Consider the following 25,430-nt stretch of genomic DNA (forward strand, 5'->3'; position numbering starts at 1 on the left):
CATCGTTCTGGCGATCGTAATGTGATTGACAGGAAATGGGTGTTACTGGGCGGAAACAGGCCGTTTTATGGGCGTGTGGGAAAAAACGCTACCGTTTCCGGAAAAAACGCAGGAGTGGCCGGAGAAACGGAGGAGTGTCTGGGCGAACGCTGGGTGTGTTTGTGACGTCAAACCAGGAACGACAAGCAGTGAAATGATCGCAGATGCCGAGTAAGTCTGAAGCTACTCAGAAACTGCTACGAGGTGTGTAATCGCAATATTGCGAATACATCGTTAGCAATTTTAAGATGCTAAGATTCACTCCCAGTAGGCGGCGGCTTAGCATGAGCAAATCTGCTAAAATCCGCTTGCGAGCGAACAACTCGGAATAACCTACTTGGTTTTGTCCATTAACGAACAAATTTGCTGCTGCGATCAGATCTGAATTAGGCCTTGTGTCTTTTTCTGCAGTGCTCCTTTATGCTAATGTCGCAGCCGATGGAATTCGTACGCAGCACACCGGCTGTGGGCCTCATCCGCCCCTTTGTATATTTTGAAGCACCAATAGATGCACATTGATCGCCCTGCCTACTTCACCAGCCCTATGAAGGAGCAGAATGTCAGTGCAACTGTGGAAAAAGACCTCTCTGCATCCAAATTCATTCTGCTTCCATGAGCGGTAATCGTTGTCATCCAATACCATCACTGCATCCACCTCTGGATCAGACCTCTAGCTTTTGAATATTGCAAACTGTCCCTGATGTGTTAGAAAGGAATGAGCCTCTATTGTAATATTTTGACAAAGTTTACTAATATCTTTAAACACTGTAACCATACACTAAAAGAATACATAATATTTTCACATATACAGTAGATGTGTCCTCATAAACCTAGCCTCGATATGCCATGTGACATGAGAATCCCGGAGCGAATGAGCTGCCAGGTCACGTGCCACTCAGTTTACGCAGAGTTAGTCACAATGTGATGTGACAACCACTTCTCGAGCCTGCACTGATTAATCTGATATGCGACACTTGTATATCTGTGTGCGAGTCTGAATCTGTATATGAAGCACAACAGACCTTGGCGTAAAGAAAAGCCGTTGCAGCAGTTGTATTGTAGCACTTCAGTTCATATACAGATTCAGAGTCATTCGCACACAGATAGACAAGTGTTACATTTCAAATTAATCAGTAATGTGAAGCAGTTTTGTCACATCACATTGCAAGATGCAAATTTTGGCACGACTGTAGCAACACATCTGTATTATTTAAGACCTAGATACAGTACTTCTTGTTTCTCTGGAAAAATGTATTTGACTTCATTTCAAGCGGGCCAACCTAAATACTTATATTTTAAAGATTTATAGCACATAACAGTATCCAAAATATTTGAATTACATTAATCTGATGTTCATAATTCCACATTATTTTATAATCATGAGTTGACACAGTTCATTTGCAAGTCAAGCCAAAATTGTTCTATAATTGCTCATAATTTTCACTTCCCAACACTATTCCCACATGAATTCTAACTCAAATGAAATAATTCTCCATCGTGTTAACGCAGCATTCTCAATTAGAAGGCAACTTTCTGGTGCAGTGCTTAAAAAAACTAGCTGACACATTTACTGTATCCAACAGCTGCATAACTTAATTTTGAATCTCACAGGGCCAAACAATCCTTGATTCACTGAGCTTTAAGCGTGTCTGAGCAGGAATGATAGCGAAGATTAATTTGTTTCATTTTGTAGTATTGTGTAATTGTACCACTGATGTTAGAGAAATTCACGTTATTGCAATATTACTGGTATCTCAGTGACTTGTTTCATTTAATGTCACAGGAAATAATTTGATGGAAAATTCCACATGGTCAGCTTTGTAGTGAACTATCTAAACAGCAGTGATATCTACAATGGAATACCTAACAGCAGGGCCATAACTAGGGTACTGTCGGCGCTGCCTGGCACACAGCGCATACGCACTGCATATGGTCTGTGGGTGCTGCCACCCGCAGGGCAGCTTGCACGTTCTTGAATGTGCTGCCCAGTCAGCCCCACCATTGCCACTGCTGCACTGTTGCCCGCTGTCATGTATTTAGCGGTGCGCTTGGCTCCTTCTCTGCCAGGCACACCACTGCATACAAAACAGCGTCCAGCACTGCAGCCCGCCCCACCCCCCTCCTGGAAGAGATGTGATGACGTCTTCCCAGCCCCAGTCACTACCATAGTGCCCTGCGCTGTGAGCAGCCGTGGTGTTTGGATGGGCAGGGGGTGGTGAGTGACTCAGCAGGAAGCAGCATGGAGCCATGGCTGTGGTCTCTGGACACGCCAGAGCCGGTGTCCACTGCAACCAGCAGGGGTCACAAGGAGACAAAGGCTGGTCTCGTCAGCAGGACCCCGACACAGGCACCACAACGGTCTAGTCCGGTGCCAGTGAGATGAAAGGACCATAGTGTCCCTTCTCGATGTGTGTGTATACCGCATGTGTGTGTATGTGTATGTAAATGTATATGTATATATGTTTGGTTGTGCAGGCCTGTTCCATTTTTTCAAATCCACCATTTAGTTTAGGCTACAAATGCTTTGACCCTGGTACGTAGTTAGAGATTGTTGACCTTTCTGCATAGGCACTACTCTGTGGACATAATGTTTGTAAGGAGCACTACTACTCTGTGGGAATAATGTGTGTAAGGGTCACCACTACTGTTTGGGCATTATTTGTGTAAGGGACACTTTTGTGTGAAGAAACGTGTATAAGGGGTTGAGTGGTGTAATGTGAATAAAGGACACTGCTGTGCAGTGTAATGGGCATTGGTACTATTCTGATGCTGCATCCCTGCCCCATGAAGCCATGCCCCTATATTTTTGGTGCTCATCTCCAGCATGCACTGTCCATACTGTATGTTGAATGTGAGAGGAGGGCACCAATTCTCTTTCTGGCACAGGGCACCAAAAAGTCTAGTTACAGCTCTGCATAACAGTATCAAGGTACAGCCAAACCAATCAGCATCAGCAGTGGGATGCAGTAATCATATTGATAATAACAATTTGACACTACAAAGTCAGTAGTTGATGTCAACATTGTGATATAATCTGTTGATACGTGAAATGTTTACATTCTTTAGAAAGCTACCAGGACACTACCACATCACTCCACGGTGCATGCACATAAAACTGCATTCCCCCATGGAACGCACTACATAACTATGTGCTTCCGGTATACCTATATATGTGTACAGCGTTCCACTGTGGTGAGCAGTGCATAACTATGTGTTCCTATACCTATACTGCACATCTTCTAGCTTTAGCATGATAACCCTGACAAAAAAAAAAAAATAAGAATTTACTTACCGATAATTCTATTTCTCATAGTCCGTAGTGGATGCTGGGGACTCCGAAAGGACCATGGGGAATAGCGGCTCCGCAGGAGACTGGGCACAAAGTAAAAGCTTTAGGACTAGCTGGTGTGCACTGGCTCCTCCCCCTATGACCCTCCTCCAAGCCTCAGTTAGATACTGTGCCCGGACGAGCGTACACAATAAGGAAGGATTTTGAATCCCGGGTAAGACTCATTACCAGCCACACCGTACAACTTGTGATCTGAACCCAGTTAACAGCATGATAACAGAAGGAGCCTCTGAAAAGATGGCTCACAACAACAATAACCCGATTTTTGTAACAATAACTATGTACAAGTAATGCAGACAATCCGCACTTGGGATGGGCGCCCAGCATCCACTACGGACTATGAGAAATAGAATTATCGGTAAGTAAATTCTTATTTTCTCTAACGTCCTAGTGGATGCTGGGGACTCCGAAAGGACCATGGGGATTATACCAAAGCTCCCAAACGGGCGGGAGAGTGCGGATGACTCTGCAGCACCGAATGAGAGAACTCCAGGTCCTCCTCAGCCAGGGTATCAAATTTGTAGAATTTAGCAAACGTGTTTGCCCCTGACCAAGTAGCTGCTCGGCAAAGTTGTAAAGCCGAGACCCCTCGGGCAGCCGCCCAAGATGAGCCCACTTTCCGTGTGGAATGGGCTTTTATAGATTTTGGCTGTGGCAGGCCTGTCACAGAATGTGCAAGCTGAATTGTACTACAAATCCAACGAGCAATCGTCTGCTTAGAAGCAGGAGCACCCAGCTTGTTGGGTGCATACAGGATAAACAGCGAGTCAGATTTTCTGACTCCAGCCGTCCTGGAAACATATATTTTCAGGGCCCTGACTACGTCCAGCAACTTGGAATCCTCCAAGTCCCTAGTAGCCGCAGGCACCACGATAGGTTGGTTTAAGTGAAATGCTGAAACCACCTTAGGGAGAAATTGAGGACGAGTCCTCAATTCTGCCCTGTCCGTATGAAAAATTAGGTAAGGGCTTTTATAGGATAAAGCCGCCAATTCTGATACACGCCTGGCTGAAGCCAGGGCTAACAGCATTACCACTTTCCAAGTGAGATACTTCAAGTCCACAGTGGTGAGTGGTTCAAACCAATGTGACTTTAGGAATCCCAACACTACATTGAGATCCCAAGGTGCCACTGGAGGCACAAAAGGAGGCTGTATATGCAGTACTCCCTTGACAAACGTCTGAACTTCAGGTACAGAAGCTAGTTCTTTTTGGAAGAATATCGACAGGGCCGAAATTTGAACCTTAATGGACCCTAATTTGAAGCCCATAGACAGTCCTGTTTGCAGGAAATGCAGAAATCGACCCAGTTGAAATTCCTCCGTAGGGGCCTTCCTGGCCTCGCACCACGCAACATATTTACGCCAAATACGGTGATAATGTTGTACGGTTACATCCTTCCTGGCTTTGATCAGGGTAGGGATGACTTCATCCGGAATGCCTTTTTCCTTCAGGATCCGGCGTTCAACCGCCATGCCGTCAAACGCAGCCGCGGTAAGTCTTGGAACAGACATGGTCCCTGCTGGAGCAGGTCCTGTCTTAGAGGTAGAGGCCACGGGTCTTCCGTGAGCATCTCTTGAATTTCCGGGTACCAAGTCCTTCTTGGCCAATCCGGAGCCACGAGTATAGTCTTTACTCCTCTCCTTCTTATGATTCTCAGTACTTTTGGTATGAGAGGAAGAGGAGGGAACACATACACTGACCGGTACACCCACGGTGTTACCAGAGCGTCCACAGCTATTGCCTGAGGGTCCCTTGACCTGGAACAATATCTGTCCAGTTTTTTGTTGAGGCGAGACACCATCATGTCCACCTTTGGTTTTTCCCAACGGTTTACAATCATGTGGAAGACTTCCGGGTGAAGTCCCCACTCCCCCGGGTGAAGATCGTGTCTGCTGAGGAAGTCTGCTTCCCAGTTGTCCACTCCCGGAATGAACACTGCTGACAGTGCTATCACATGATTTTCCGCCCAGCGAAGAATCCTTGCCACTTCCGTCATTGCCCTCCTGCTTCTTGTGCCGCCCTGTCTGTTTACGTGGGCGACTGCCGTGATGTTGTCCGACTGGATCAATACTGGCTGACCCTGAAGCAGAGGCCTTGCCTGACTTAGGGCATTGTAAATGGCCCTTAGTTCCAGGATATTTATGTGAAGTGACGTTTCCATGCTTGACCACAAGCCCTGGAAATTTTTTCCCTGTGTGACTGCTGCCCAGCCTCTCAGGCTGGCATCCGTGGTCACCAGGACCCAATCCTGAATGCCGAATCTGCGGCCCTCTAGGAGATGAGCACTCTGTAACCACCACAGGAGAGACACCCTTGTCCTTGGAGACAGGGTTATCCGCTGATGCATTTGAAGATGCGATCCGGACCATTTGTCTAGCAGATCCAACTGAAAAGTTCTTGCGTGGAATCTGCCGAATGGAATCGCTTCGTAAGAAGCCACCATCTTTCCCAGGACCCTTGTGCACTGATGCACTGACACCTGGCCTGGTCTTAGGAGTTTCCTGACTAGGTCGGATAACTCCCTGGCTTTCTCTTCCGGGAGAAACACCTTTTTCTGTACTGTGTCCAGAATCATCCCTAGGAACAGCAGACGTGTCGTCGGAATCAGCTGCGATTTTGGAATATTTAGAATCCATCCGTGCTGTCGTAGTACTATTTGCGATAGTGCTACTCCGACCTCTAACTGTTCTCTGGACCGTGCCCTTATCAGGAGATCGTCCAAGTAAGGGATAATTAAGACGCCTTTTCTTCGAAGAAGAATCATCATTTCGGCCATTACCTTGGTAAAGACCCGGGGTGCCGTGGACAATCCAAACGGCAGCGTCTGAAACTGATAGCGACAGTTCTGTAACACAAACCTGAGGTACCCTTGGTGAGAAGGGCAAATTGGGACATGGAGGTAAGCATCCTTGATGTCCAGAGACACCATGTAGTCCCCTTCTTCCAGGTTCGCTATCACTGCTCTGAGTGACTCCATCTTGAACTTGAACCTTTTTATGTAAGTGTTCAAGGTTTTCAGATTTAAAATGGGTCTCACCGAGCCGTCCGGCTTCGGTACCACAAACAGCGTGGAGTAATACCCCTTTCCCTGTTGTAGGAGGGGTACCTTGATTATCACTTGCTGGGAATACAGCTTGTGAATGGCTTCCAATACCGCCTCCCTGTCGGGGGTAGACGTTGGTAAAGCAGACTTCAAGAACCGGCGAGGGGGAGACGTCTCGAATTCCAATTTGTACCCCTGAGATACTACCTGCAGGATCCAGGGGTCCACTTGCGAGTGAGCCCACTGCGCGCTGAAATTCTTGAGACGGGCCCCCACCGTGCCTGAGTCCGCTTGTAAGGCCCCAGCGTCATGCTGAGGACTTGGCAGAAGCGGGGGAGGGCTTCTGGTCGTGGGAAGAAGCTGTCTGTTGTAGTCTTTTTCCCCTTCCTCTGCCCCGGGGCAGATATGAGTGGCCTTTTGCCCGCTTGCCCTTATGGGGACGAAAGGACTGAGCCTGAAAAGGCGGTATCTTTTTCTGCTGCGAGGTGACTTGTGGTAAAAAGGTGGATTTCCCAGCCGTTGCCGTGGCCACCAGGTCCGATAGACCGCCCCCAAATAACTCCTCCCCTTTATACGGCAATACTTCCATATGCCGTTTGGAATCCGCATCCCCTGACCACTGTCGCGTCCATAATCCTCTTCTGGCAGAAATGGACATCGCACTTACTCTTGATGCCAGAGTGCAAATGTCTCTCTGTGCATCTCGCATATATAGGAATGCATCCTTTAAATGCTCTATAGTCAATAATATATTGTCCCTGTCCAGGGTATCAATATTTTCAGTCAGGGAATCCGACCAAGCCACCCCAGCACTGCACATCCAGGCTGAGGCGATTGCTGGTCGCAGTATAACACCCGTATGTGTGTATATACTTTTAAGGATATTTTCCAGCCTCCTATCTGCTGGCTCCTTAAGGGCGGCCGTTTCTGGAGACGGTAACGCCACTTGTTTTGATAAGCGTGTGAGCGCCTTATCCACCCTAGGGGGTGTTTCCCAACGAGCCCTAACCTCTGGTGGAAAGGGATATAGTGCCAATAATTTTTTAGAAATTAGCAGTTTTCTGTCGGGGGTAACCCACGCTTCATCACACACTTCATTCAATTCATCTGATTCAGGAAAAACTACGGGTAGTTTTTTCACACCCCACATAATACCTCTTTTTGTGGTACTAGCAGTATCAGAGATGTGCAAAACCTCCTTCATTGCCGTGATCATGTAACGTGTGGCCCTACTGGAAAATACGGAGTCAGTGTCTGTGTCTGGGTCCGTGTCGACCCACTGAGGTAACGGGCGTTTAATAGCCCCTGACGGTGTTTGAGACGCCTGGACAGGCACTAACTGAGCTGCCGGCTGTCTCATGTCGTCAACAGTTTTCTGTAACGTGCCGACACTGTCACGTAATTCCTTAATTACGGCCATCCATTCAGGTGTCGACTCCCTAGGGGGTGACATCACCATTATAGGCAATTGCTCCGCCTCCACATCATTTTCCTCCTCATACATGTCGACACACACGTACCGACACCCAGCACACACACAGGGAATGCTCTGATAGAGGACAGGACCCACTTAGCCCTTTGGGGAGACAGAGGGAGAGTTTGCCAGCACACACCAGAGCGCTATATATGTATAGGGACAACCTTACAATAAGTGTCTATCCCTTATAGCTGCTTATATCTGTTATTTTGCCAAATAAGTGCCCCCCTCTCTTTTTTACCCTGTTTCTGTAGTTGCAGGATGCAGGGGAGATTCTGGGAGCCTTCCTACCAGCGGAGCTGTGTGGGAAAAATGGCGCTGTGTGCTGAGGAGATAGGCCCCGCCCCCTTCACGGCGGGCTCTTCTCCCGCTTTTTTCTGGAAAACTGGCAGGGGTTAAATACATCCATATAGCCCAGGAGCTATATGTGATGTATTTTTCGCCAACTAAGGTAAATTCATTGCTTCCCAGGATGCCCCCCCCCCCCAGCGTCCTGCACCCTCAGTGACCGGAGTGTGAAGTGTGCTGAGAGCAATGGCGCACAGCTGCAGTGCTGTGCGCTACCTTATGAAGACAGGAAAGTCTTCTGCCGCCGATTTATGGACCTCTTCTTGCTTCAGCATCTGTAAGGGGGCCGGCGGCGCGGCTCCGGGACCCATCCATGGCTGGGCCTGTGATCGTCCCTCTGGAGCTAATGTCCAGTAGCCTAAGAAACCCAATCCACTCTGCACGCAGGTGAGTTTGTTTCTCTCCCCTAAGTCCCTCGATGCAGTGAGCCTGTTGCCAGCAGGTCTCACTGAAAATAAAAAACCTATTTAAACTTTTACTCTAAGCAGCTCAGGAGAGCCACCTAGATTGCACCCTTCTCGTTCGGGCACAAAATCTAACTGAGGCTTGGAGGAGGGCCATAGGGGGAGGAGCCAGTGCACACCAGCTAGTCCTAAAGCTTTTACTTTGTGCCCAGTCTCCTGCGGAGCCGCTATTCCCCATGGTCCTTTCGGAGTCCCCAGCATCCACTAGGACGTTAGAGAAAATGTATTTCACACTGTGGTTTTATAGACTGAAGTTAAATCATTCACCATGCTTCTAATTTGAGTTACTAATGTATCCTATCCAATAGTGCATATTGGTAGGGACTGCCACATTTTTTCAAGTGTATCCTCTTTTCCAGATGCCTACGATGTCCATGTCTGACTGACAGTGATGGGCATTACAGCTACTTGGCACCCATAGTTGGAAATCCTCTCAGTCGTATCTGTTGAATGCTGCCTGAGCTTGGATTCCTGTTCTCTCCTCTGACTGACCTTTTCTACTGGCCCCTGCTGAAAGTTGGCCCTCCTTAGGTACCCTCTCTATTCGTAATCTGGGGCTCCACACTCTTCCCCTCTACCCCCCTTCTTTCTCCCCTTCTTTCATATACGCCCCCCTTTTGGTGTGTTGTCTTTGTTCTTGTCAGGTTTTTGTTTGTTTTTGAGTATTTTATTGAATTACACGGGGTAATGTTTTATGGATACTGTTAGCACATTTTGTATGTATCTTCATGATCCGTTTATGTCATGTGTGGTCTTTACCAGCATTTGGTTGTAATGCTTTATGACTATTCTGTATTTTATTTAAAAAAAACAAAAATCAATGAACATATACTGCAAAAAAAAAAAAAAAAAAAACAGCTCAGAGATATGGAATAATAGTAAACCATTGGCTAAGAAACCCTGCATACTGTACATCTTCTACCGGTAGCATGACAACTCTGACAAAAACAAATGTAATTCACACTGTAGTTTTATAGATTGAAGTTAAATCATCCACTATGCGTCTACTTATAGTTACTAATGTATCTGATGGTGCATATTGGGTAAAACTTTGTTTAAAAAAACTTACATAATTTTGCATCAAGTCAGGGTGATTTCTTTCAATCCCGTCATCTAGAATAGTAACTACCACATTTTTTCCAGTGTATCCTCTTTTCCAAGCGCCTACGACGTTCATGTCTGACTGACAGTGATGGGCATTGTCACTGCAGTGCTGCAGATAAAAAGAAAATCTTATATAAACAAATATTTCAATTCATACATAAAGGCACCAACTTATTCATGCAGTACAAAAGAGGACACACAGTATAAGGGGGAATGTAATAGGGTATGAGAATCAGAAAGTGAGAGATTTTGTGAAAGTTCTCCTGTTGTTTTTTTTTTGTTGTTTTTAAAGTAGCAATCATTTACATGGCAAAAATCAACCTGGGTTAGCCATGTAAATGATTGCCTATTTAAAAAAAAAAAAAGAAGAAAACTCTCACAAAATCTCACACTTTCTCAGTCTCACACCCTATTACATTCCATTCATACTGTATATACAGTATACAGTACTGTGCAAAAGTTTAAGGCAGGTGTGGAAAAAATGCTGCAAAGTGACAATTCTTTCAAAAATAGAAGTGTTAATATTTATTTTTTATAAATTAGCAAAATGCAAAGTGAATGAACAGAAGAGAAATCTAAATCAAATCAATATTTGGTGTGAGCACCATTTGTCTTCAAAACAGCATCAATTCTTGGTACGCTTGCACATAGTTTTCGAAGGAACTCGGCATAGAGGTTGCTCCAAAATATCTTGGAAAACTAACCACAATAATGCCAAACACACAGCCAATGTCATTAAGAACTATATTCAGCATAAAGAAGAACAAGGAGTCCTGGAAGTGATGATATGGCCCCCACAGAGCCCTGATCTCAGCATCATCAAGTCTGCCTGGGATTACATTAAGAGACAGAAGGATTTGAGCAAACCTACATCCACAGAAGATCTGTGGCTAGTTCTCCAAGATGTTTGGAACAACCTCCTGGCCGAGTTCCTTCAAAAACTGTACAAGTGTACCTAGAAGAATTGATTGTTGTTTTGAAGGCAAAGGGTGGTCACACCAAATATTGATTTGATTTAAATGTATCTTCTGTTCATTCTCTTTGCATTTTGTTAATTGCTAAAAATAAACTATTCACTTCATTTTAAAAAAAAAATCTTACTTTTCACCCTTTTTTCCACATCTGCCTAAAACAGTTTGTATACCAAGATGAGTGCCAGAGACATACAATACTAACGAAATAAAAAATGGCAGAGTAAAATAATGCAGTATAGCACTAGAATAGTGCCAATGGTAACGAGCAACACATACAGAGGTGCCAGGGTAGGGGTGGCCCTTATTACCCAGGCGGCACTTTGGGCAGGAACAGAGAAAAGCAGCCTCTCTCCCCACTCTTCCCAGCCCTGCACACACATTACTGACTAATATTTTGCTTATTGTTAGATATGTATTTTTAACATTTGTAATGCCACTTTTCAATTAATCTGAAGCAAGAAATAATTATTCATAGAGTTATAATACTCATTGCGTCTCACTAGCATTAGCACTTTTATTATACTGCTTGTTCCATTTATGATTTTGGACACATTAGATAAGGCAGTAAAAACATTTATCAAATTGGTGGTTCTTTCCTTAACATTAAAAAATATGTCTAAGACAGCGTAGGGTTTGGAGCCTTAAGCCAGTGATTCAAAACTGCAGTATTTAAAACGTAATAGTCCAGGTTGTAAGAATATTCATGAATTAGCAGATTTGGTTGAAACAAAAAAACCTGGATTGTTTGAATGATGTTGGGAAGAAATTGTAAAAAGGCCTTTTTTTGTAAGGTACAGGCAGTGTTGGACTGGGGCGCGAAGGGCCCACTAGAGGAATGCAGTTGTAGGGGCCCATGTTTAGGGGTGTGGCCAGCCTACAGAGGGGGTGTGGCCAGCCACCACATGGATTTACCTAACCATGAAAGAATGCATGGTCTGGGCCCCATGAAATATATATAGTAAATACAGCTACTGTAGTGCATGCATGCTAATGTACCAGATTAATAACAGCAATGCAATGTAGCAAATACACAATAGTCCTGTGCAGCCTAAGGTAACATATATATATATATACCGTATTTGCTGGCGTATAAGACGACTTTTTTGCCCTGAAAAACGTGCCGCCAAGTGGGGGGGTCGTCTTATACGCCGGGTGCACTTCAGTTGGGATAGACATAGCTGCCATAGTGGCCTTCCGATACTCGCCCGGTGCCCATAGTGGCCTCCCGATGCCCGCCCACCTCATTCTACATACCATCCAGTATCGCGCGGTATCCAGTGCGGCCGCGGCGGGTCATCAGCGTGGCCCGCCCCTTGTCTACGCAGAGCTCGCACATGCGGACTTGCGCACTAGTGCCAATTACAGGGAGATGCAGGGACTGGCCGGAGGCGCTGCGGTCGCGTTGTGGCCGTACAATGGTGACAATGACAGGTACTGTAATGGCACTAATACTAATGGCACTCATGTGAAACCGGTAACAATAAATGCACACAGGGGTATACTTTTATACATTTTACAATCTGATGTTCTTTTACGTTTTATTTGGTGTGTGGAAGGTGTGCGGAAGAGGGGGTAGTCTTATACGGCGAGTATATAACAAACTCTATATTTTGAGTGGAAATGTTGGGGGTCGTCTTATACGCCCAGTCGTCTTATACGCCGGCAAATACGGTATATATGATGTATAATTCAAGTGCACAGTCTGGAACTTTATCCCTAGAGGAGGAGGTGGCCCCAGCAGTGGGCCCCCCCGGGTGTTTCCCCTGTACCCCTGTGGGCCAGTCCAACCGTAGGCTACTAGAAACCAATATCAATCCCTCTTTTTACCAGCTAGAGGTGCTGGTGTGCAGCCAGAGGCTGTCCGATGAAGAGAGCTGCTGCGTACTGTATTCAGTTATCAAACTGACCATCCTTCCTGTCTGTCCCTCTTTCCTACTTGCCTCCCAGACTCCAGAATATTAGTAAGTAGTCCTGGACTCCTGGGAGAGTGTAAGTCACCCTTTTCAATCCTGCTTTCTCTTTCTAGTGAAGTGTGCAGGAGAGGGGCCGGTTCTAGACCTTGTGGCGCCCAGGGCGAAAGTTTCCTGTGGTGCCCCACCCTTCCACGGTAAAATAGAGTTGATGCGTGCCGAGGGGCGCGCGGTCAAAAATAGGGGCGTGGCTTCTTCATAGGGAAGGGGCATGGCCCCAGTTATCCCCCTGTACTTGTGCCCCCTGTAGCTGTGACCCCAGTATTTGTGCCCCCAGTAGCTGTACCCCCAGCAGCTATGCCCCCTGTAGCTGTGCCCCAGGTAGATTTGCCCCCAGTAGCTGTGCCCCCTGTAGAAGTGCCCCAGTAGCTGTGCCCCCAGTTGATTTGCCCCAGTAGCTGTTCACCCTGTAGCAGTGCTCCCTGTAGTAGTGCCCCCAGTATGTGCCCCCTGTTGATTTGCCCCCAGTAGCTGTGCCCCCAGTAGCAGTGCCCCCTGTAGTAGTGCCACCAGTAGCTGTGCCCCCAGTTGATTTGCCCCAGTAGCTGTTCCCCCCGTAGCAGTGCCCTCTGTAGTAGTGCCCCCTGTAGTTGTGACCCTAGTAGTTGTGCTCCCTGTAGTAGCGCCGCTTGCAAACAAGAAAAACAAACAAAAAAACCATACTTACCAGCCCCGCTCCTGCTTCCGGACCGCTGGCACTGCTGTCTCCGGCCGCCGGCTCCTTTCTATGGGAGAGACATCATGACGTCTCTCCCATAGCAGCACCGCACTGACACTAGGGGTCAATTATGACCTCTAGCATCAGTCAGCAACGCCGGCTGCAGCGGGCGCCCACACAGCCCATGGCGCCTGCTGCAGCCTGGGAGAGGGGGGATCAGGAGCAGCGGCTCTTGCCATGATGGCAGCGCCACCCTCGGGGTAGCGGCGCCCCGGGCAAAAAGCCTGTTTGCCCGTGGCATGTGCAGCCACTGGTGCAGGACACCGATTATGTGATTAGCAGCGCCTCAGCTGCATGAGGTTGCACACTGTGCCTTTACACAGCCATACCTCCCAACGTTTAGAATGAGTCAATCGAGACTCATGTGCGGCTAAGCAGCGTCTGCCCGAAAAGGGGTGCGTGGCCACGGGAAAGGGGTAACTTTGCGGCAATGCCGCAACTGCCTGCCATGCCTCCGTTTTGTCACAGTGGGGGCATGGCCCGCGCTCTGTGAGCTGCTGGCATGCCCCCAGTCCCTCTGTCTGCTGTGAATAGACACTGAGCGCATGCGCACAGCATCTATTCACTACTGTTCTGCTAGGCGGGTGACAGGAGCCTCCCAACTGCTCCCCCACCACGGGACACTGCTACTCGCGGGTGGGCGAGTGGGACAGTCTCAAAAAACGGGACTGTCCCAAGAAAATCGGGACAGTTGGGAGGTATGCACACGTCATCTTGCCCCGCCCCGCACACATGAACATTGACTTTTTGAGGGGAGATTCAAAAATGGACAAATATGGCCTCAATGGATGGGGAATAATTATGTTAGTCTATAGTCAACAAAAGATAAGCGGCGGGATGTAATGATACAAAACCATGTCATGTAAGTGATTACAAAACCGTCCGAGATCGTCTGGCATCCCACACTTCCGGCGATCCTGGACTTCATTACATCCCATCGAAAATCTTACATGGAATTTATACTTTAATATACTGAAGTTGAATTAAAGCCTTGTTCCGTTGTCCAAGGTCCTGCAACTTCCCACCTCATTTAGGGGGTCATTCAGATCTGATGACTGCTGTGCGTTTTCAAACGGGCGATCAGGTCATAACTGCGCATGCGTATGCACCACAATCTGCACGCGCGTCAGACAACAACAACGGGCATCGCCGGTCAGCGAAAGATGGTGCGAAAAATCCGTTCGCACGGGCGTTCGCAAGGTGATTGACAGGAGGAAGCCGTCTGTGGGTGGTAACTTACCGCTTACTGGGATTGTTCGGGAAAACGCAGGTGTGCCCAAGCGTTTTCAGGAAGGGTTGCTCCGGCCCTGATCAGCCTGATTCAATTACACTGGAAGAGTAAGTCCAGGGCTGCGCAGAGACTGCACAAAGTGGATTTTAGCAGCTCTGCTAACACATAGCATTGCACACTTGCACGGCAAAAATACACTCCCACTGTAGGTGGCGACTATCTGAACGTAGGACAGCAAAAAACGCAGCCCAGCGATTAGATCTAAATGACCTCCTTAGTTGTATAATAATTATTCAGTTTCTTAATATAAATACAGTATCTAGGATCTGTATATCGCCTATAGGTACTTTGGATAGGTACGAACTTCTGAAGCAGAGATTTCGGAAGAGCCAACCATCCAAGTTTTGCTAATTACTTTGATGCTAATCTCTTACTCTAATCAGTCAGTGTGATACACTGCTGAAATCACTGGGTAAGATGTTCTTCTATACCTACAGTATGTCTCTCAGCTTTGCTGTATTGCCTTTTATGTACTATGTACAGTGCATCCGGAAAGTATTCACAGCGCTTCACTTTTTCCACATTTTGTTATGTTACAGCCTTATTCCAAAATGGAATAAATTAATTTTTCCCTCAAAATTTTACCCACAACACCCCATAATGACAATGTGAAAAAAGTTTTTTTGAGATTTTTGCAAATTTATTAAAAATAAAAAACTAAGAAATCACATGTACATAAGTATTCACAGCCTCTGATCAATACTTTGTTGATGCACCTTTAGCAGCAATTACAGCCTCAAGTCTTTTTGAATATGATGCCACAAGCTTGGTACACCTATCTTTGGGCAGTTTCGCCCATTCCTTTTTGCAGCACTTCTCAAGCTCCATCAGGTTGGACGGGAAGCGTCGGTGCACAGCCATTTTCAGATCTCTCCAGAGGGGATCAGTATGATTTACCTACAATCAAAATCCCGATGGTCAAAATACTGACAATTGACCGATGGTCAAAATACAGACAAGGTGAAAATACTGACATGGTCAAAATACAGACTTTTAAAATGTCAACAGGTCAAAAAGTCTACACGGGTTTAAAAATAATAATAATAATTGGGGTGTATGTCGACATGGGTCGACATGGACACTGTATAAGGGTCCCCTCACATGGCTCGCTGCGCTTGCCATGCTTCGGTTGTAACCCTAATGGAATCAAATCCTTTTGGGGTGTCCAGTTGACAAATTCTACCTGGCGCAATAAAGATGTTGAGATAAGATTAGCAAAATCAGAGATGCGCTGGATTTATAAACTGGGGACCTTAGTACCACAGGGTCTTAATAATGACTTCGAGTTAAAGTGGTTTCTGCAGTTTTAAAAATGAATGAACTACTTCTATTCTTCTCCTATTCTAATGTGCTATATTTGTTCATACTATAATGAACATTGTTTTATTTTGTTACTAAAAGTTGTTTTATTACAGTATGTATTTTTTATGTATGCAGCGGATCCATTTATAACACCAACTTACCCAATGGACTTATCTTATCCTATATGGACCCTCGCATTCTACAAAGGATAATGGGCCTAATTCAGACCTGATTGCTAGGGCGCGTTTTTTGCATCCCTGCGATCAGGTAGTTGACGCCTACAGTGGGAGGGGGTAAACGCTGTGCAGGGGTGCGATCGCATGTGCAGGAGAGCTGCACAAACAAAAGTTTGTGCAGTCTCTGCACAGCTCAGGACTTACTCTTCCACTGCGATGATCCGGCCCGGAGCTGACGTCAGGAACCCTCCCTTCAAATGCCTGGACACGCCTGCGTTTTCACGGACACTCCCTGGAAACGGTCAGTTGACTCCCACAAACGGCCTCCTCCTGTCAATCTTCTTGCGATCGCCGGTGCGATCTCTTTCGCTGTCCATCCCGTCACAGTCTGGCTCTCCCCGGAGCTGGCGAGGCCTCGCACTTGTGCATTGCGGCGCGGGCGCAGGTCAGACCCGATCGCACAGCAGCGATCGGGTCTGAATGACCCCCAATGTCCTGGCAACTTAATGGAGGACAGAGTATGGACTTTTTTACTATTTCTAAGTGTCCAGGCTCAGCGCGATTAAACACCGCAAACAGGAAGCCCCGGCACTACCGTGGACCTAAGGTTGCTGCTTGGTCCCATGCTTCTGAGGAAGGTTTTATGACTGAAAACACATACGAGCACAGGAACATTCTTCCACCAAACTCCGCACTGAGGATACCTGGTTACCTATTACTGCTAAGGTGACATGTCTACAGCACCCGGGACTGAGGCATCACACCCTGACTTTTTTATATCAGGCTGCAGAAGGTCTCCAGACTCCTGGATTGGTGGGACATTAGCAGAGGCGTAACTAGGGTTTTTGGAGCCCAGGGCAAGATCAATAATGGCGCCCCCCCCCCCAAAAAAAAAACTACCAAAGGAAAGTATGTGTGCACACCATCGGTGTCACTGTATATAAAGATGTCAGGGTATGTATGTTTAGATGTAGGTGCAGTGATCGAAGAGTGATTTTTGAAGGGGGAATGAAAAAGTGAAGGTAGCAATTATGCGCGCGCTGAAGGTGCGCACGCTCCTGAAAAGGGGGCATGGTCACTCAAAAGGGGTGTGTCCTTCAGTGTAGTAGGACCCCTTATACTATCTAGTACTGTTGCCCCTTTCACATTACAGCACACGGTATGAGACGAAATTCACATTATAGCACACAGTATGAGCCGAAATTCACATTATAGCACACTGTATGAGCCGAAATTCACATTATAGCACACGGTATGAGCCGAAATTCACATTATAGCACACGGTATGAGCCGAAATTCACATTATAGCACACGGTATGAGCCAAAATTCACATTATAGCACACGGTATGAGCCAAAATTCACATTATAGCGTGAGGGGAGCCTACCCCCTGAATTAACAAGGCCTGCGGGGCACTGTGGTGAGGGGAGCCTACCCCCTTAATTGACTAACTGCAGAGTTTAGCAGCGGAAGGGTTGCAGCAGTTTCTCACCCCAAGCTGCGGCGCTTCTGCCACCTCCGAAACTCCACATCTTCGGCGCCACCCGGGATGCAGAGCACCGCACCGGGGATGCACCCTTTTCAGTGTGGTCTGCTACGCTCCAAAGGGGGTTCTTCTCTCCTGCTGCAGGATCCTGATGTGCGCCGTCCTCCCGCGCTGTTACTGCAACGGTAAGCATTAGTATCGTTTACCGCAGAGGCCATTTACTGAGGCATATGTATTAAACCTTGGGCACTGAGATGCCCTTTCACCGTACAGCTGTGTGGCCGAGCCGGGCGGGGGGACAGCCAGCAGCAGCATGCCGGATATCAGCAGCCGAGGGTGCGGGCTGTACATACTTTAGGCAGCTGGATATTCAACAGTGCTGAGAGCCTCCGGAGCACGCACCCCGGAGCTGCAGTACACCGTCAGAGGACACCCATCCCCCGAACCCTGCGTAGCCCAAAGCCGGAGATCGGCAGCATGTTGAACGCGGAAGAAGCCACTTGTTGCCGGTCAACATGCTGCCGATCTCCAGCTTTGGGCTCTGCACCACTCCGCAGGTGCCTCACAACCGGCACCCTCGGCTGCTGATATCCGACATGCTGCCCCTGCTGCTGGCTTTCCACCAGCTTGGCTCCGGATGGTGAGTGAGAAGGGCATCTCAGTGCCCTTGGTTTAATACGTATCCCTCTTCGTTAAATGGTCTCTGTGGTAAATGGTACTAATGCTTACCGTGGCGGTAAGCATTAGTACATCCCGCCCTATAGGTGTAAAGCCAATATCAAACACACACACAGACTGCCCCACCCCCTTACTTACACAAACACACACACAGTCAGACTGTAGATCACACACACACAGACTGGCCACCCCAAACCCCACACACACCCACTCAGACTACACACATACATTATCATACTTTCCCCTCCCCCACACACACTGGACTGCAAAAATTAACACACAGTCAAACTGTGTCCCCCCCCCCACTCACACACACATATACACACACTGGACTGCAAAAATTAACCCACACACACACTGTCCTGCACCCCCCCTTCCCCTCACACACTGTCCTGCACCCCCCCCCCCCCACACACACACACTGTCCTGCACCCCCCCCCCCCCCCTTCCCCCCACACACATACACTGGACATTAACACACTCACACTGTCCTGCACCCACCACCCCACCACACACAAACAGTGGGCGGGAGAAATTAACACACTCACACTGTGTCTCCCCCCCCCTAGACAGGAAAAATTAAAACACTCACACTGTCCTGCACCCCAACCCCCCCCCCCCCCCCCCCCCGAGACACACACACGCTGGACTGGAAGAATGAACACACACACTCACACTATTGTCCCCCCCACGGCCTGCTCGCCTGCTGTTGATGGCCCACATGTTGAGGTTGCAGGAGCCGTTCTCTCAGTGGCCGCACTCCGGGGGCTGCGCCGGCGCTCAATGTCCTCATCCCTCCTCCGCAGTCCACACGCACTAACCGCCCAGGCCACACTGTGTGCAGCCTGCAGTACACCGGGAAGACGCTGCAGGGACTCTCCCACCGCCCCCGGTGTCTCCCGCCAGCTGGGTACTGGCTGCTGTGGTGGCAGCAGGCAGGGCGGGCACGGCCAGCGCCAATCCGGGGCCGGACATGTGTCTGCTGTAATGGAGAACTTCCACCGACCATCACCCCGGAGAGTAGGGGGTCCGGGAGCTCCCTGCCCAGCACACAGCGCGCTGCCCGGCTCCGGATACACTGCCCCATTCTGCCCCTGCCTCTGGGTGGATGTACAATCCTCAGCAGTGCTCTGAGACTGTACACGCCGAGGACCCGCTCGCTCGTGCCCTGCTCGCCCCGTACTAGATACGCCTCTGGACATTGGTGATATATGCCTTTGATATTTTTATCTATGTGAGTGCAATTGTATATTAAATGTGGTCTTTTTAAGAAGCTGTGTTGCACTATATGTTTATCTTCTTAAGTTTCCAGTCTTTGGACGAATCCTTCTGGAGATTAAGACCGGATACCTATGAGGATAATATGCACAGTTTATTCGCATCTACAGTATGTGAGTGGAACCAATAAAAAATCCACTATTCCACTATTTTTCTTCCATTTTTAAATTTCAGATTTTGTGGAATTCCTTTTAATGAAAGGACTATATGATCTATCAGCACTGGTTATTATGTGTGAGCATCCCTCTTATATAAACTAGAGGTGTATTTTTACCACAGTAGCGCCACATGTTATCACTTCCTGGTTTGTGTATTAAGGGGCCAATTCAGTAAGGTTAGCAAATTCTGCTAATCAGCAGAATTTGCTAACCTTTAGCACACATGCTGGGGGCCGCCCAACACCGGGCAAGGCCACCCAGCATGCAGACCGGCGCCTCCCCCCTTCAACAAGCAGAAATTGCTAACAGCACGCAATTTCTGCTTGTTAGCAGATATTAAGGATGACTCCTGCCGGCGCAGCTTAGCTGCGGCCGCAGGAGTGTCGGCGCCATTTTTCCTGTCGCAGCAGCTGCATGTGACGTCACGCAGCCACCGCACCCCCCCGTTCGCGCGTACCAGCCCACCGTTTTGGCTGGCATCCCCTTACAACACTCCGTTTCCTCCCAGAAAACGGAGCGTTGCCGCCCCTCGACTGCATCTGCCTGATTGACAGGCAGAGGCGATCGCATTTTCTGTGGCCCCCCGCAGAAAATGCGGGCGCATGTGCAGTAGGGCTCGCTGCGCATGCGCCCACACCACCTCAGCAAAAATTCCGTACGAATCGCTACTTCCAATTCTTACTGAATTTGCCCCAAAGACCAGAGAATTTTGTTCCTCATGGTCTGAGAGTCCTTCAGGTGCATTTTTGGCAAACACCAGGTGGGCTGCCATGTGCTTTTTACTAAGAAGTTGTTTCCGTCTGACCACTCTACCATACAGGCCTGATTGGTGAATTGCTGCAGAGATGGTTATCCTTCTGGAAGGTTCTCCTCTCTCCACAGAGGAATGCTGTAGCTCTGACCATCGGGTTCTTGGTCACCTCCCTGACTAGGGCCCTTCTACCCCAATCGCTCAGTTTACATGGCCGGCCAGCTCTAGGAAGAGTCCTGGTGGTTCCGAACTTCTTTTATTTATGGATGATGGAGGCCACTGTGCTCATTGGGACCTTCAAAGCAGCAGATATTTTTCTGTACCCTACCCCAGATTTGTGCCTCAAGACAATCCTGTCACGGAGGTCTACAGACAATTCCTTTGACTTCATGCTTGATTTGTGCTCAGACATGCACTGTCAAGTGTGGGACCTTATATAGGTGGTCATTCCGAGTTGGTCGCTCATTGCCGTTTTTCGCAACCGAGCGATTAGGTGGAAAATGTGCATGCGCATGGTACGCAGTGCGCATGCGTTCAGTAATTTAACATAAAACTTTGGAGATTTGCACAAGGTCGAGCAACGTTTTTTCATCACTAGAGTGATCGTAGTGTGATTGACAGGAAGTGGGTGTTTCTGGGCGGAAACTGGCCGTTTTCAGGGAGTGTGCTAAAAAAACGCAGGCGTGCCAGGTAAAAACGCGTGAGTGTCTGGAGAAACGGGGGAGTGGCTGGCCAAACGCAGGGCGTGTGTGTGACGTCAAACCAGGTACTAAACGGACTGAGGTGATCGCAATCTAGGAGTAGGTCTGGCGCTAACTGCAAGGAATTATTTAGTAGCAGTTCTGCTAACCTTTCGTTCGCTATTCTGCTAAGCTAAGATACACTCCCACAGGGCGGCGGCCTAGCGTTTGCAATGCTGCTAAAAGCAGCTAGCGAGCGAACAACTCGGAATGACCACCATAGACAGGTGTGTGCAGATGCGTAGCTAGGGTTTTTGGAGCCCAGGGCAAGATGGAAAATGGCGCCCCCTCCCAAAAAAAAAAACCCAGCAAAAGAAGCATGCACATGCGTCGGAAAAACGGGCGTGGCCACAGACCAGAAGGGGTGTGGCCATGCACCAGAAGGGGTGTGGCCAATGAAAATGGCCCACAGTGCCAGTTACATTGCCCCACAGTGCCAGATACATGCCCCACAGTGCCAGATACATGCCCCACAGTGCCAGATACATTGCCCCACAGTGCCAGTTACATTGCCCCACAGTGCCAGATACATTGCCCCACAGTGCCAGATACATTGCCCCACAGTGCCAGATACATTGCCAGATACATTGCCCCACAGTGCCAGATACATGCCCCACAGTCCCAGATACATGCCCCACAGTGCCAGATACATTGCCCCACAGTGCCAGTTACATTGCCAGATACATTGCCCCACTCAGTGCCAGTTACATTGCCCCACAGTGCCAGATACATTGCCCCACAGTGCCAGATACATTGCCCCACAGTGCCAGATACATTGCCCCACAGTGCGATACATGCCCCACTGTGCCAGATACATGCCCCACTGTGCCAGATACATGGCCCACTGTGCCAGATACATTGCCCCACAGTGCCAGATACATGCCCACAGTGCCAGTTACATTGCCCCACAGTGCCAGTTACATTGCCCCACAGTGCCAGTTACATTGCCCCACTGTGCCAGATACATTGCCCCACTGTGCCAGATACATGCCCCACTGTGCCAGATACATGCCCCACTGTGCCAGATACATGCCCCACTGTGCCCCACTGTGCCAGATACATGCCCCACTGTGCCAGATACATGCCCCACTGTGCCAGATACATGCCCCACTGTGCCAGATACATGCCCCACTGTGCGGCTCCCCCCCCCCTGCCACCCCCCGGTCATTCACCGCCTGTTGTGTCTGTGAGGGGAGGAGAGCGCAGCGCAGCGCCTATCCTTCCCCTCACCGCTCCCGGTCTCCGGCGGCTGTGTGGCGCCAGTTCGCCAGCCAATCAGAGCTCGCGGACCGGCAGCCAATCAGGAGCCGGTCCGCAAGCTCTGATTGGCTAACGCCGGAGACCGGACAAACGCAGCGCTGCTATTGCTCTGGCGGCGGTGAGGAGAGGGAGAGACGCTGCGCTCTCCTCCCCTCACATTTCGGCGTGATGGGGTCGAGTGGGGCATGATGCCCTGGCCGCCGCCCCCCTCTCCTGGGCCTGCCAAGGCGCCCAAGGCACGTGCCCCACTCGCCCTACCCTTGTTACGCCTATTGGGTGTGTGCCTTTCCAAATCATGTCCAATCAACTGAATTTACCACAGGTGGACTCCACTTAAGCTGTAGGAACATCTCAAGGATGATCAGTGGAAACAGGATACACCTGAGCTCATTTTTCAGCTTCATGACAAAGGCTGTGAATACTTATGTACATGTGATTTCTTAGTTTTTTATTTTTAATAAATTTGCAAAAATCACAAAAAAACTTTTTTCACGTTGTTATTATGGGGTATTGTGTGTAGAATTGTGAGGGAAACAATTCATTTATTTCATTTTGGAATAAGGCTGTAACATAATTATTATGGGGTATTGTGTGTAGAATTTTAAGGGAAACAATTCATTTATTTCATTTTGGAATAAGGCTGTAACATAATAAAATGTGGAAACGTGAAGCGCTGTGAATACTTTCCGGATGCACTATAAGCATTTGTACTTATGAGAATTATTAAAATGTCAAAATACAATTACAATCTTTTGCTAAAAAATTTGAGAAATAAAAAAAAGTTAATTGAACCTTACAGTGTATAATACTAAATACATTTAAATGTATTTTTATTGCATGCTCAGCACCAAGTAAACGTACAGATATGCCCAGCATCATCTTGCATGTAATCGCCTGCTGTGTACTTATGCATCGCAGCAGCGATTATGTGCACCTTGTCACAACTAGTCACATCGGGCGCAGTGTCGGACTGGGGCATGAAGGGCCCACCGGGGGGATGCTGCTGTAGGGGCCCATGCTTAAATGTGTAGCCAGGTTCCAGTGGGGGCGTGGCCAAGCCACCACAGAGGTCTGGCTAACCATTACATGTTCTGTGCCCCTTGGTAAATATATAATAAACCAAATTATTGTGAAGTATAATGTAACATATGTATAATGCATAAATCCAGTGCACTAGGATAGTCTGGAACTTGATCCCTAGAGGAGGAGGAGGGCCCACAGGCAGTAAGGCCCACCGGTGGTTTCCCCTGTGGGCCAGTCCGACCCTGATCGGGCGTATGCTCCATGCTTCCCTATAGAAGTAGATGCGGATGTACGTGCCCACAGATGTTTACCGGAAGTCATTTGTAAGATGACGCTGGGCACATCTGTATATATAGCCTGATTCTGAATTGGGAATAAAATAAGTAAGAGCAAGTAATTGTGCATCTGGGCAACACCATGTTGCACGGCAGATGGGGCAGATGTTACATGTCAAGAGATTTAGATTTGGGTGGGGTGCGTCCAATCTCAAATCTAAATTGCATTGTAAAAATAAAGCTTACCAGCGTTTGTGGGCTACATGCAAAAGCAACCGGTATTTATACTGTCATGCAAAAAACTGTATAGGGGTAGACACTGTGTGATATGACGTCTGATCCTGCAAATCGGAGTGACATACTATATTGTCCACATTGTGTAGTGTGTACCCATGTGGGTTGTCAGCAACGTTGTCACATCTGAAGTTCTGCATGCCAGACATGAAGACCTGCGGACGACGTGATGCTCATGGATGTAGCCACTGAATGATATGTATCAAGCAATCGCGTGCTATATAGTTCTGTGTGTACTGGTGACCAATGTACAATATCTTTACTGTCATCCATTGGCCATGACCCCCTTTGTTGTAGTGTTTACCTGACCTAACTTTATCCCCAAATCAGAATAAGGCCAATAGTTCCTTAATGAAATAGATATTAACATTATTGGTTGATATTAAAAACATGTATTTTTGCATGTTAACACATTGACTATATATCACATGTAAAGTCTAAGGCTGCAATTCTGCTCTGCACCATCTACATTTTTGCTACAGATGTGTCCTCACACACCGTGGCTTCAGTTACGGCAAACAGCGTATGGTGTATAGAGACAGGGGGTACAGTTACTAAAGTGCAGGTTTTTAGATGTTTCCTATAGCAACCAATAAGATTCTAGCTATTAACTTTTAGAAGGTACTAGATAGACGATAAGTAGAATCTGGTTGGTTGCTTTGCTCAATACAGGTCATATTCCCTCTTGGTTGGTGGCATTGACCAACCAACCGAGTAGGAATAACCTGTGGTGGTCAAGATTCTGGCCATCGGATTTCACTGGACTCCGATGTCACTTTGTCATGTAAAGACTGGGAGAAACTTCGATGGCAGGGCTTACTTGCGGCAAAATCAGTATTATTACTGCTATACTTTGATGTATTAGGCATCATTTAAACAACCTTATGGCCAGCATTAAAGCCACTTCTTAGTCCTGCTTGAGTGTACCTTCTACAATATTTACTGTCAGATGTTTAAGGTAGTCTTATGCCTTCATTTTTCCACAGTAATTGCTGTATAAATGTATCTGAGGAAGAGTATAAAACGTCATTCTGTAGCTTATCTGATGAAATGTGGGATGTCTAGTCTCTCCACAAACAAGCACACTGTGTATCCATTTCCAGCAATAGATGTTTTCATTTACTTAACTGCTACATAGATTTATTAGTCATGGCTTGTGTAAAACCATCACTTCATTAAGGCCTTTATTTATATGCTGTGTAAGTATACAGCAGAATGGTAACATTTCCAC

The 25,430-nt window shown here is 47.7% G+C and overlaps 1 protein-coding gene across 7 annotated transcripts in view; it reads right to left on the bottom strand.

Annotated features, from left to right (window-relative positions):
• The window catches only part of LOC134895591 (proprotein convertase subtilisin/kexin type 5-like), a 568,642-nt gene that overhangs the window by 314,017 nt on the left and 229,195 nt on the right, over window positions 1-25,430 (bottom strand). For 5 of the 7 annotated variants that reach the window (XM_063913851.1, XM_063913850.1, XM_063913849.1 and 2 more), the window contains one exon: window positions 9,792-9,935. In XM_063913851.1, the coding sequence (XP_063769921.1) occupies window positions 9,792-9,935 (144 nt within the window). Of the gene's footprint in view, window positions 1-9,791; window positions 9,936-17,748; window positions 17,920-19,095; window positions 19,465-25,430 lie in introns of those variants that run through there. The other 2 variants (XM_063913855.1, XM_063913852.1) reach the window with 2 other exon arrangements.

The sequence above is a fragment of the Pseudophryne corroboree genome, chromosome 1, assembly GCF_028390025.1.
Source record: "Pseudophryne corroboree isolate aPseCor3 chromosome 1, aPseCor3.hap2, whole genome shotgun sequence".
In the NCBI taxonomy this organism is placed as follows: Eukaryota; Metazoa; Chordata; class Amphibia; order Anura; family Myobatrachidae; genus Pseudophryne; species Pseudophryne corroboree.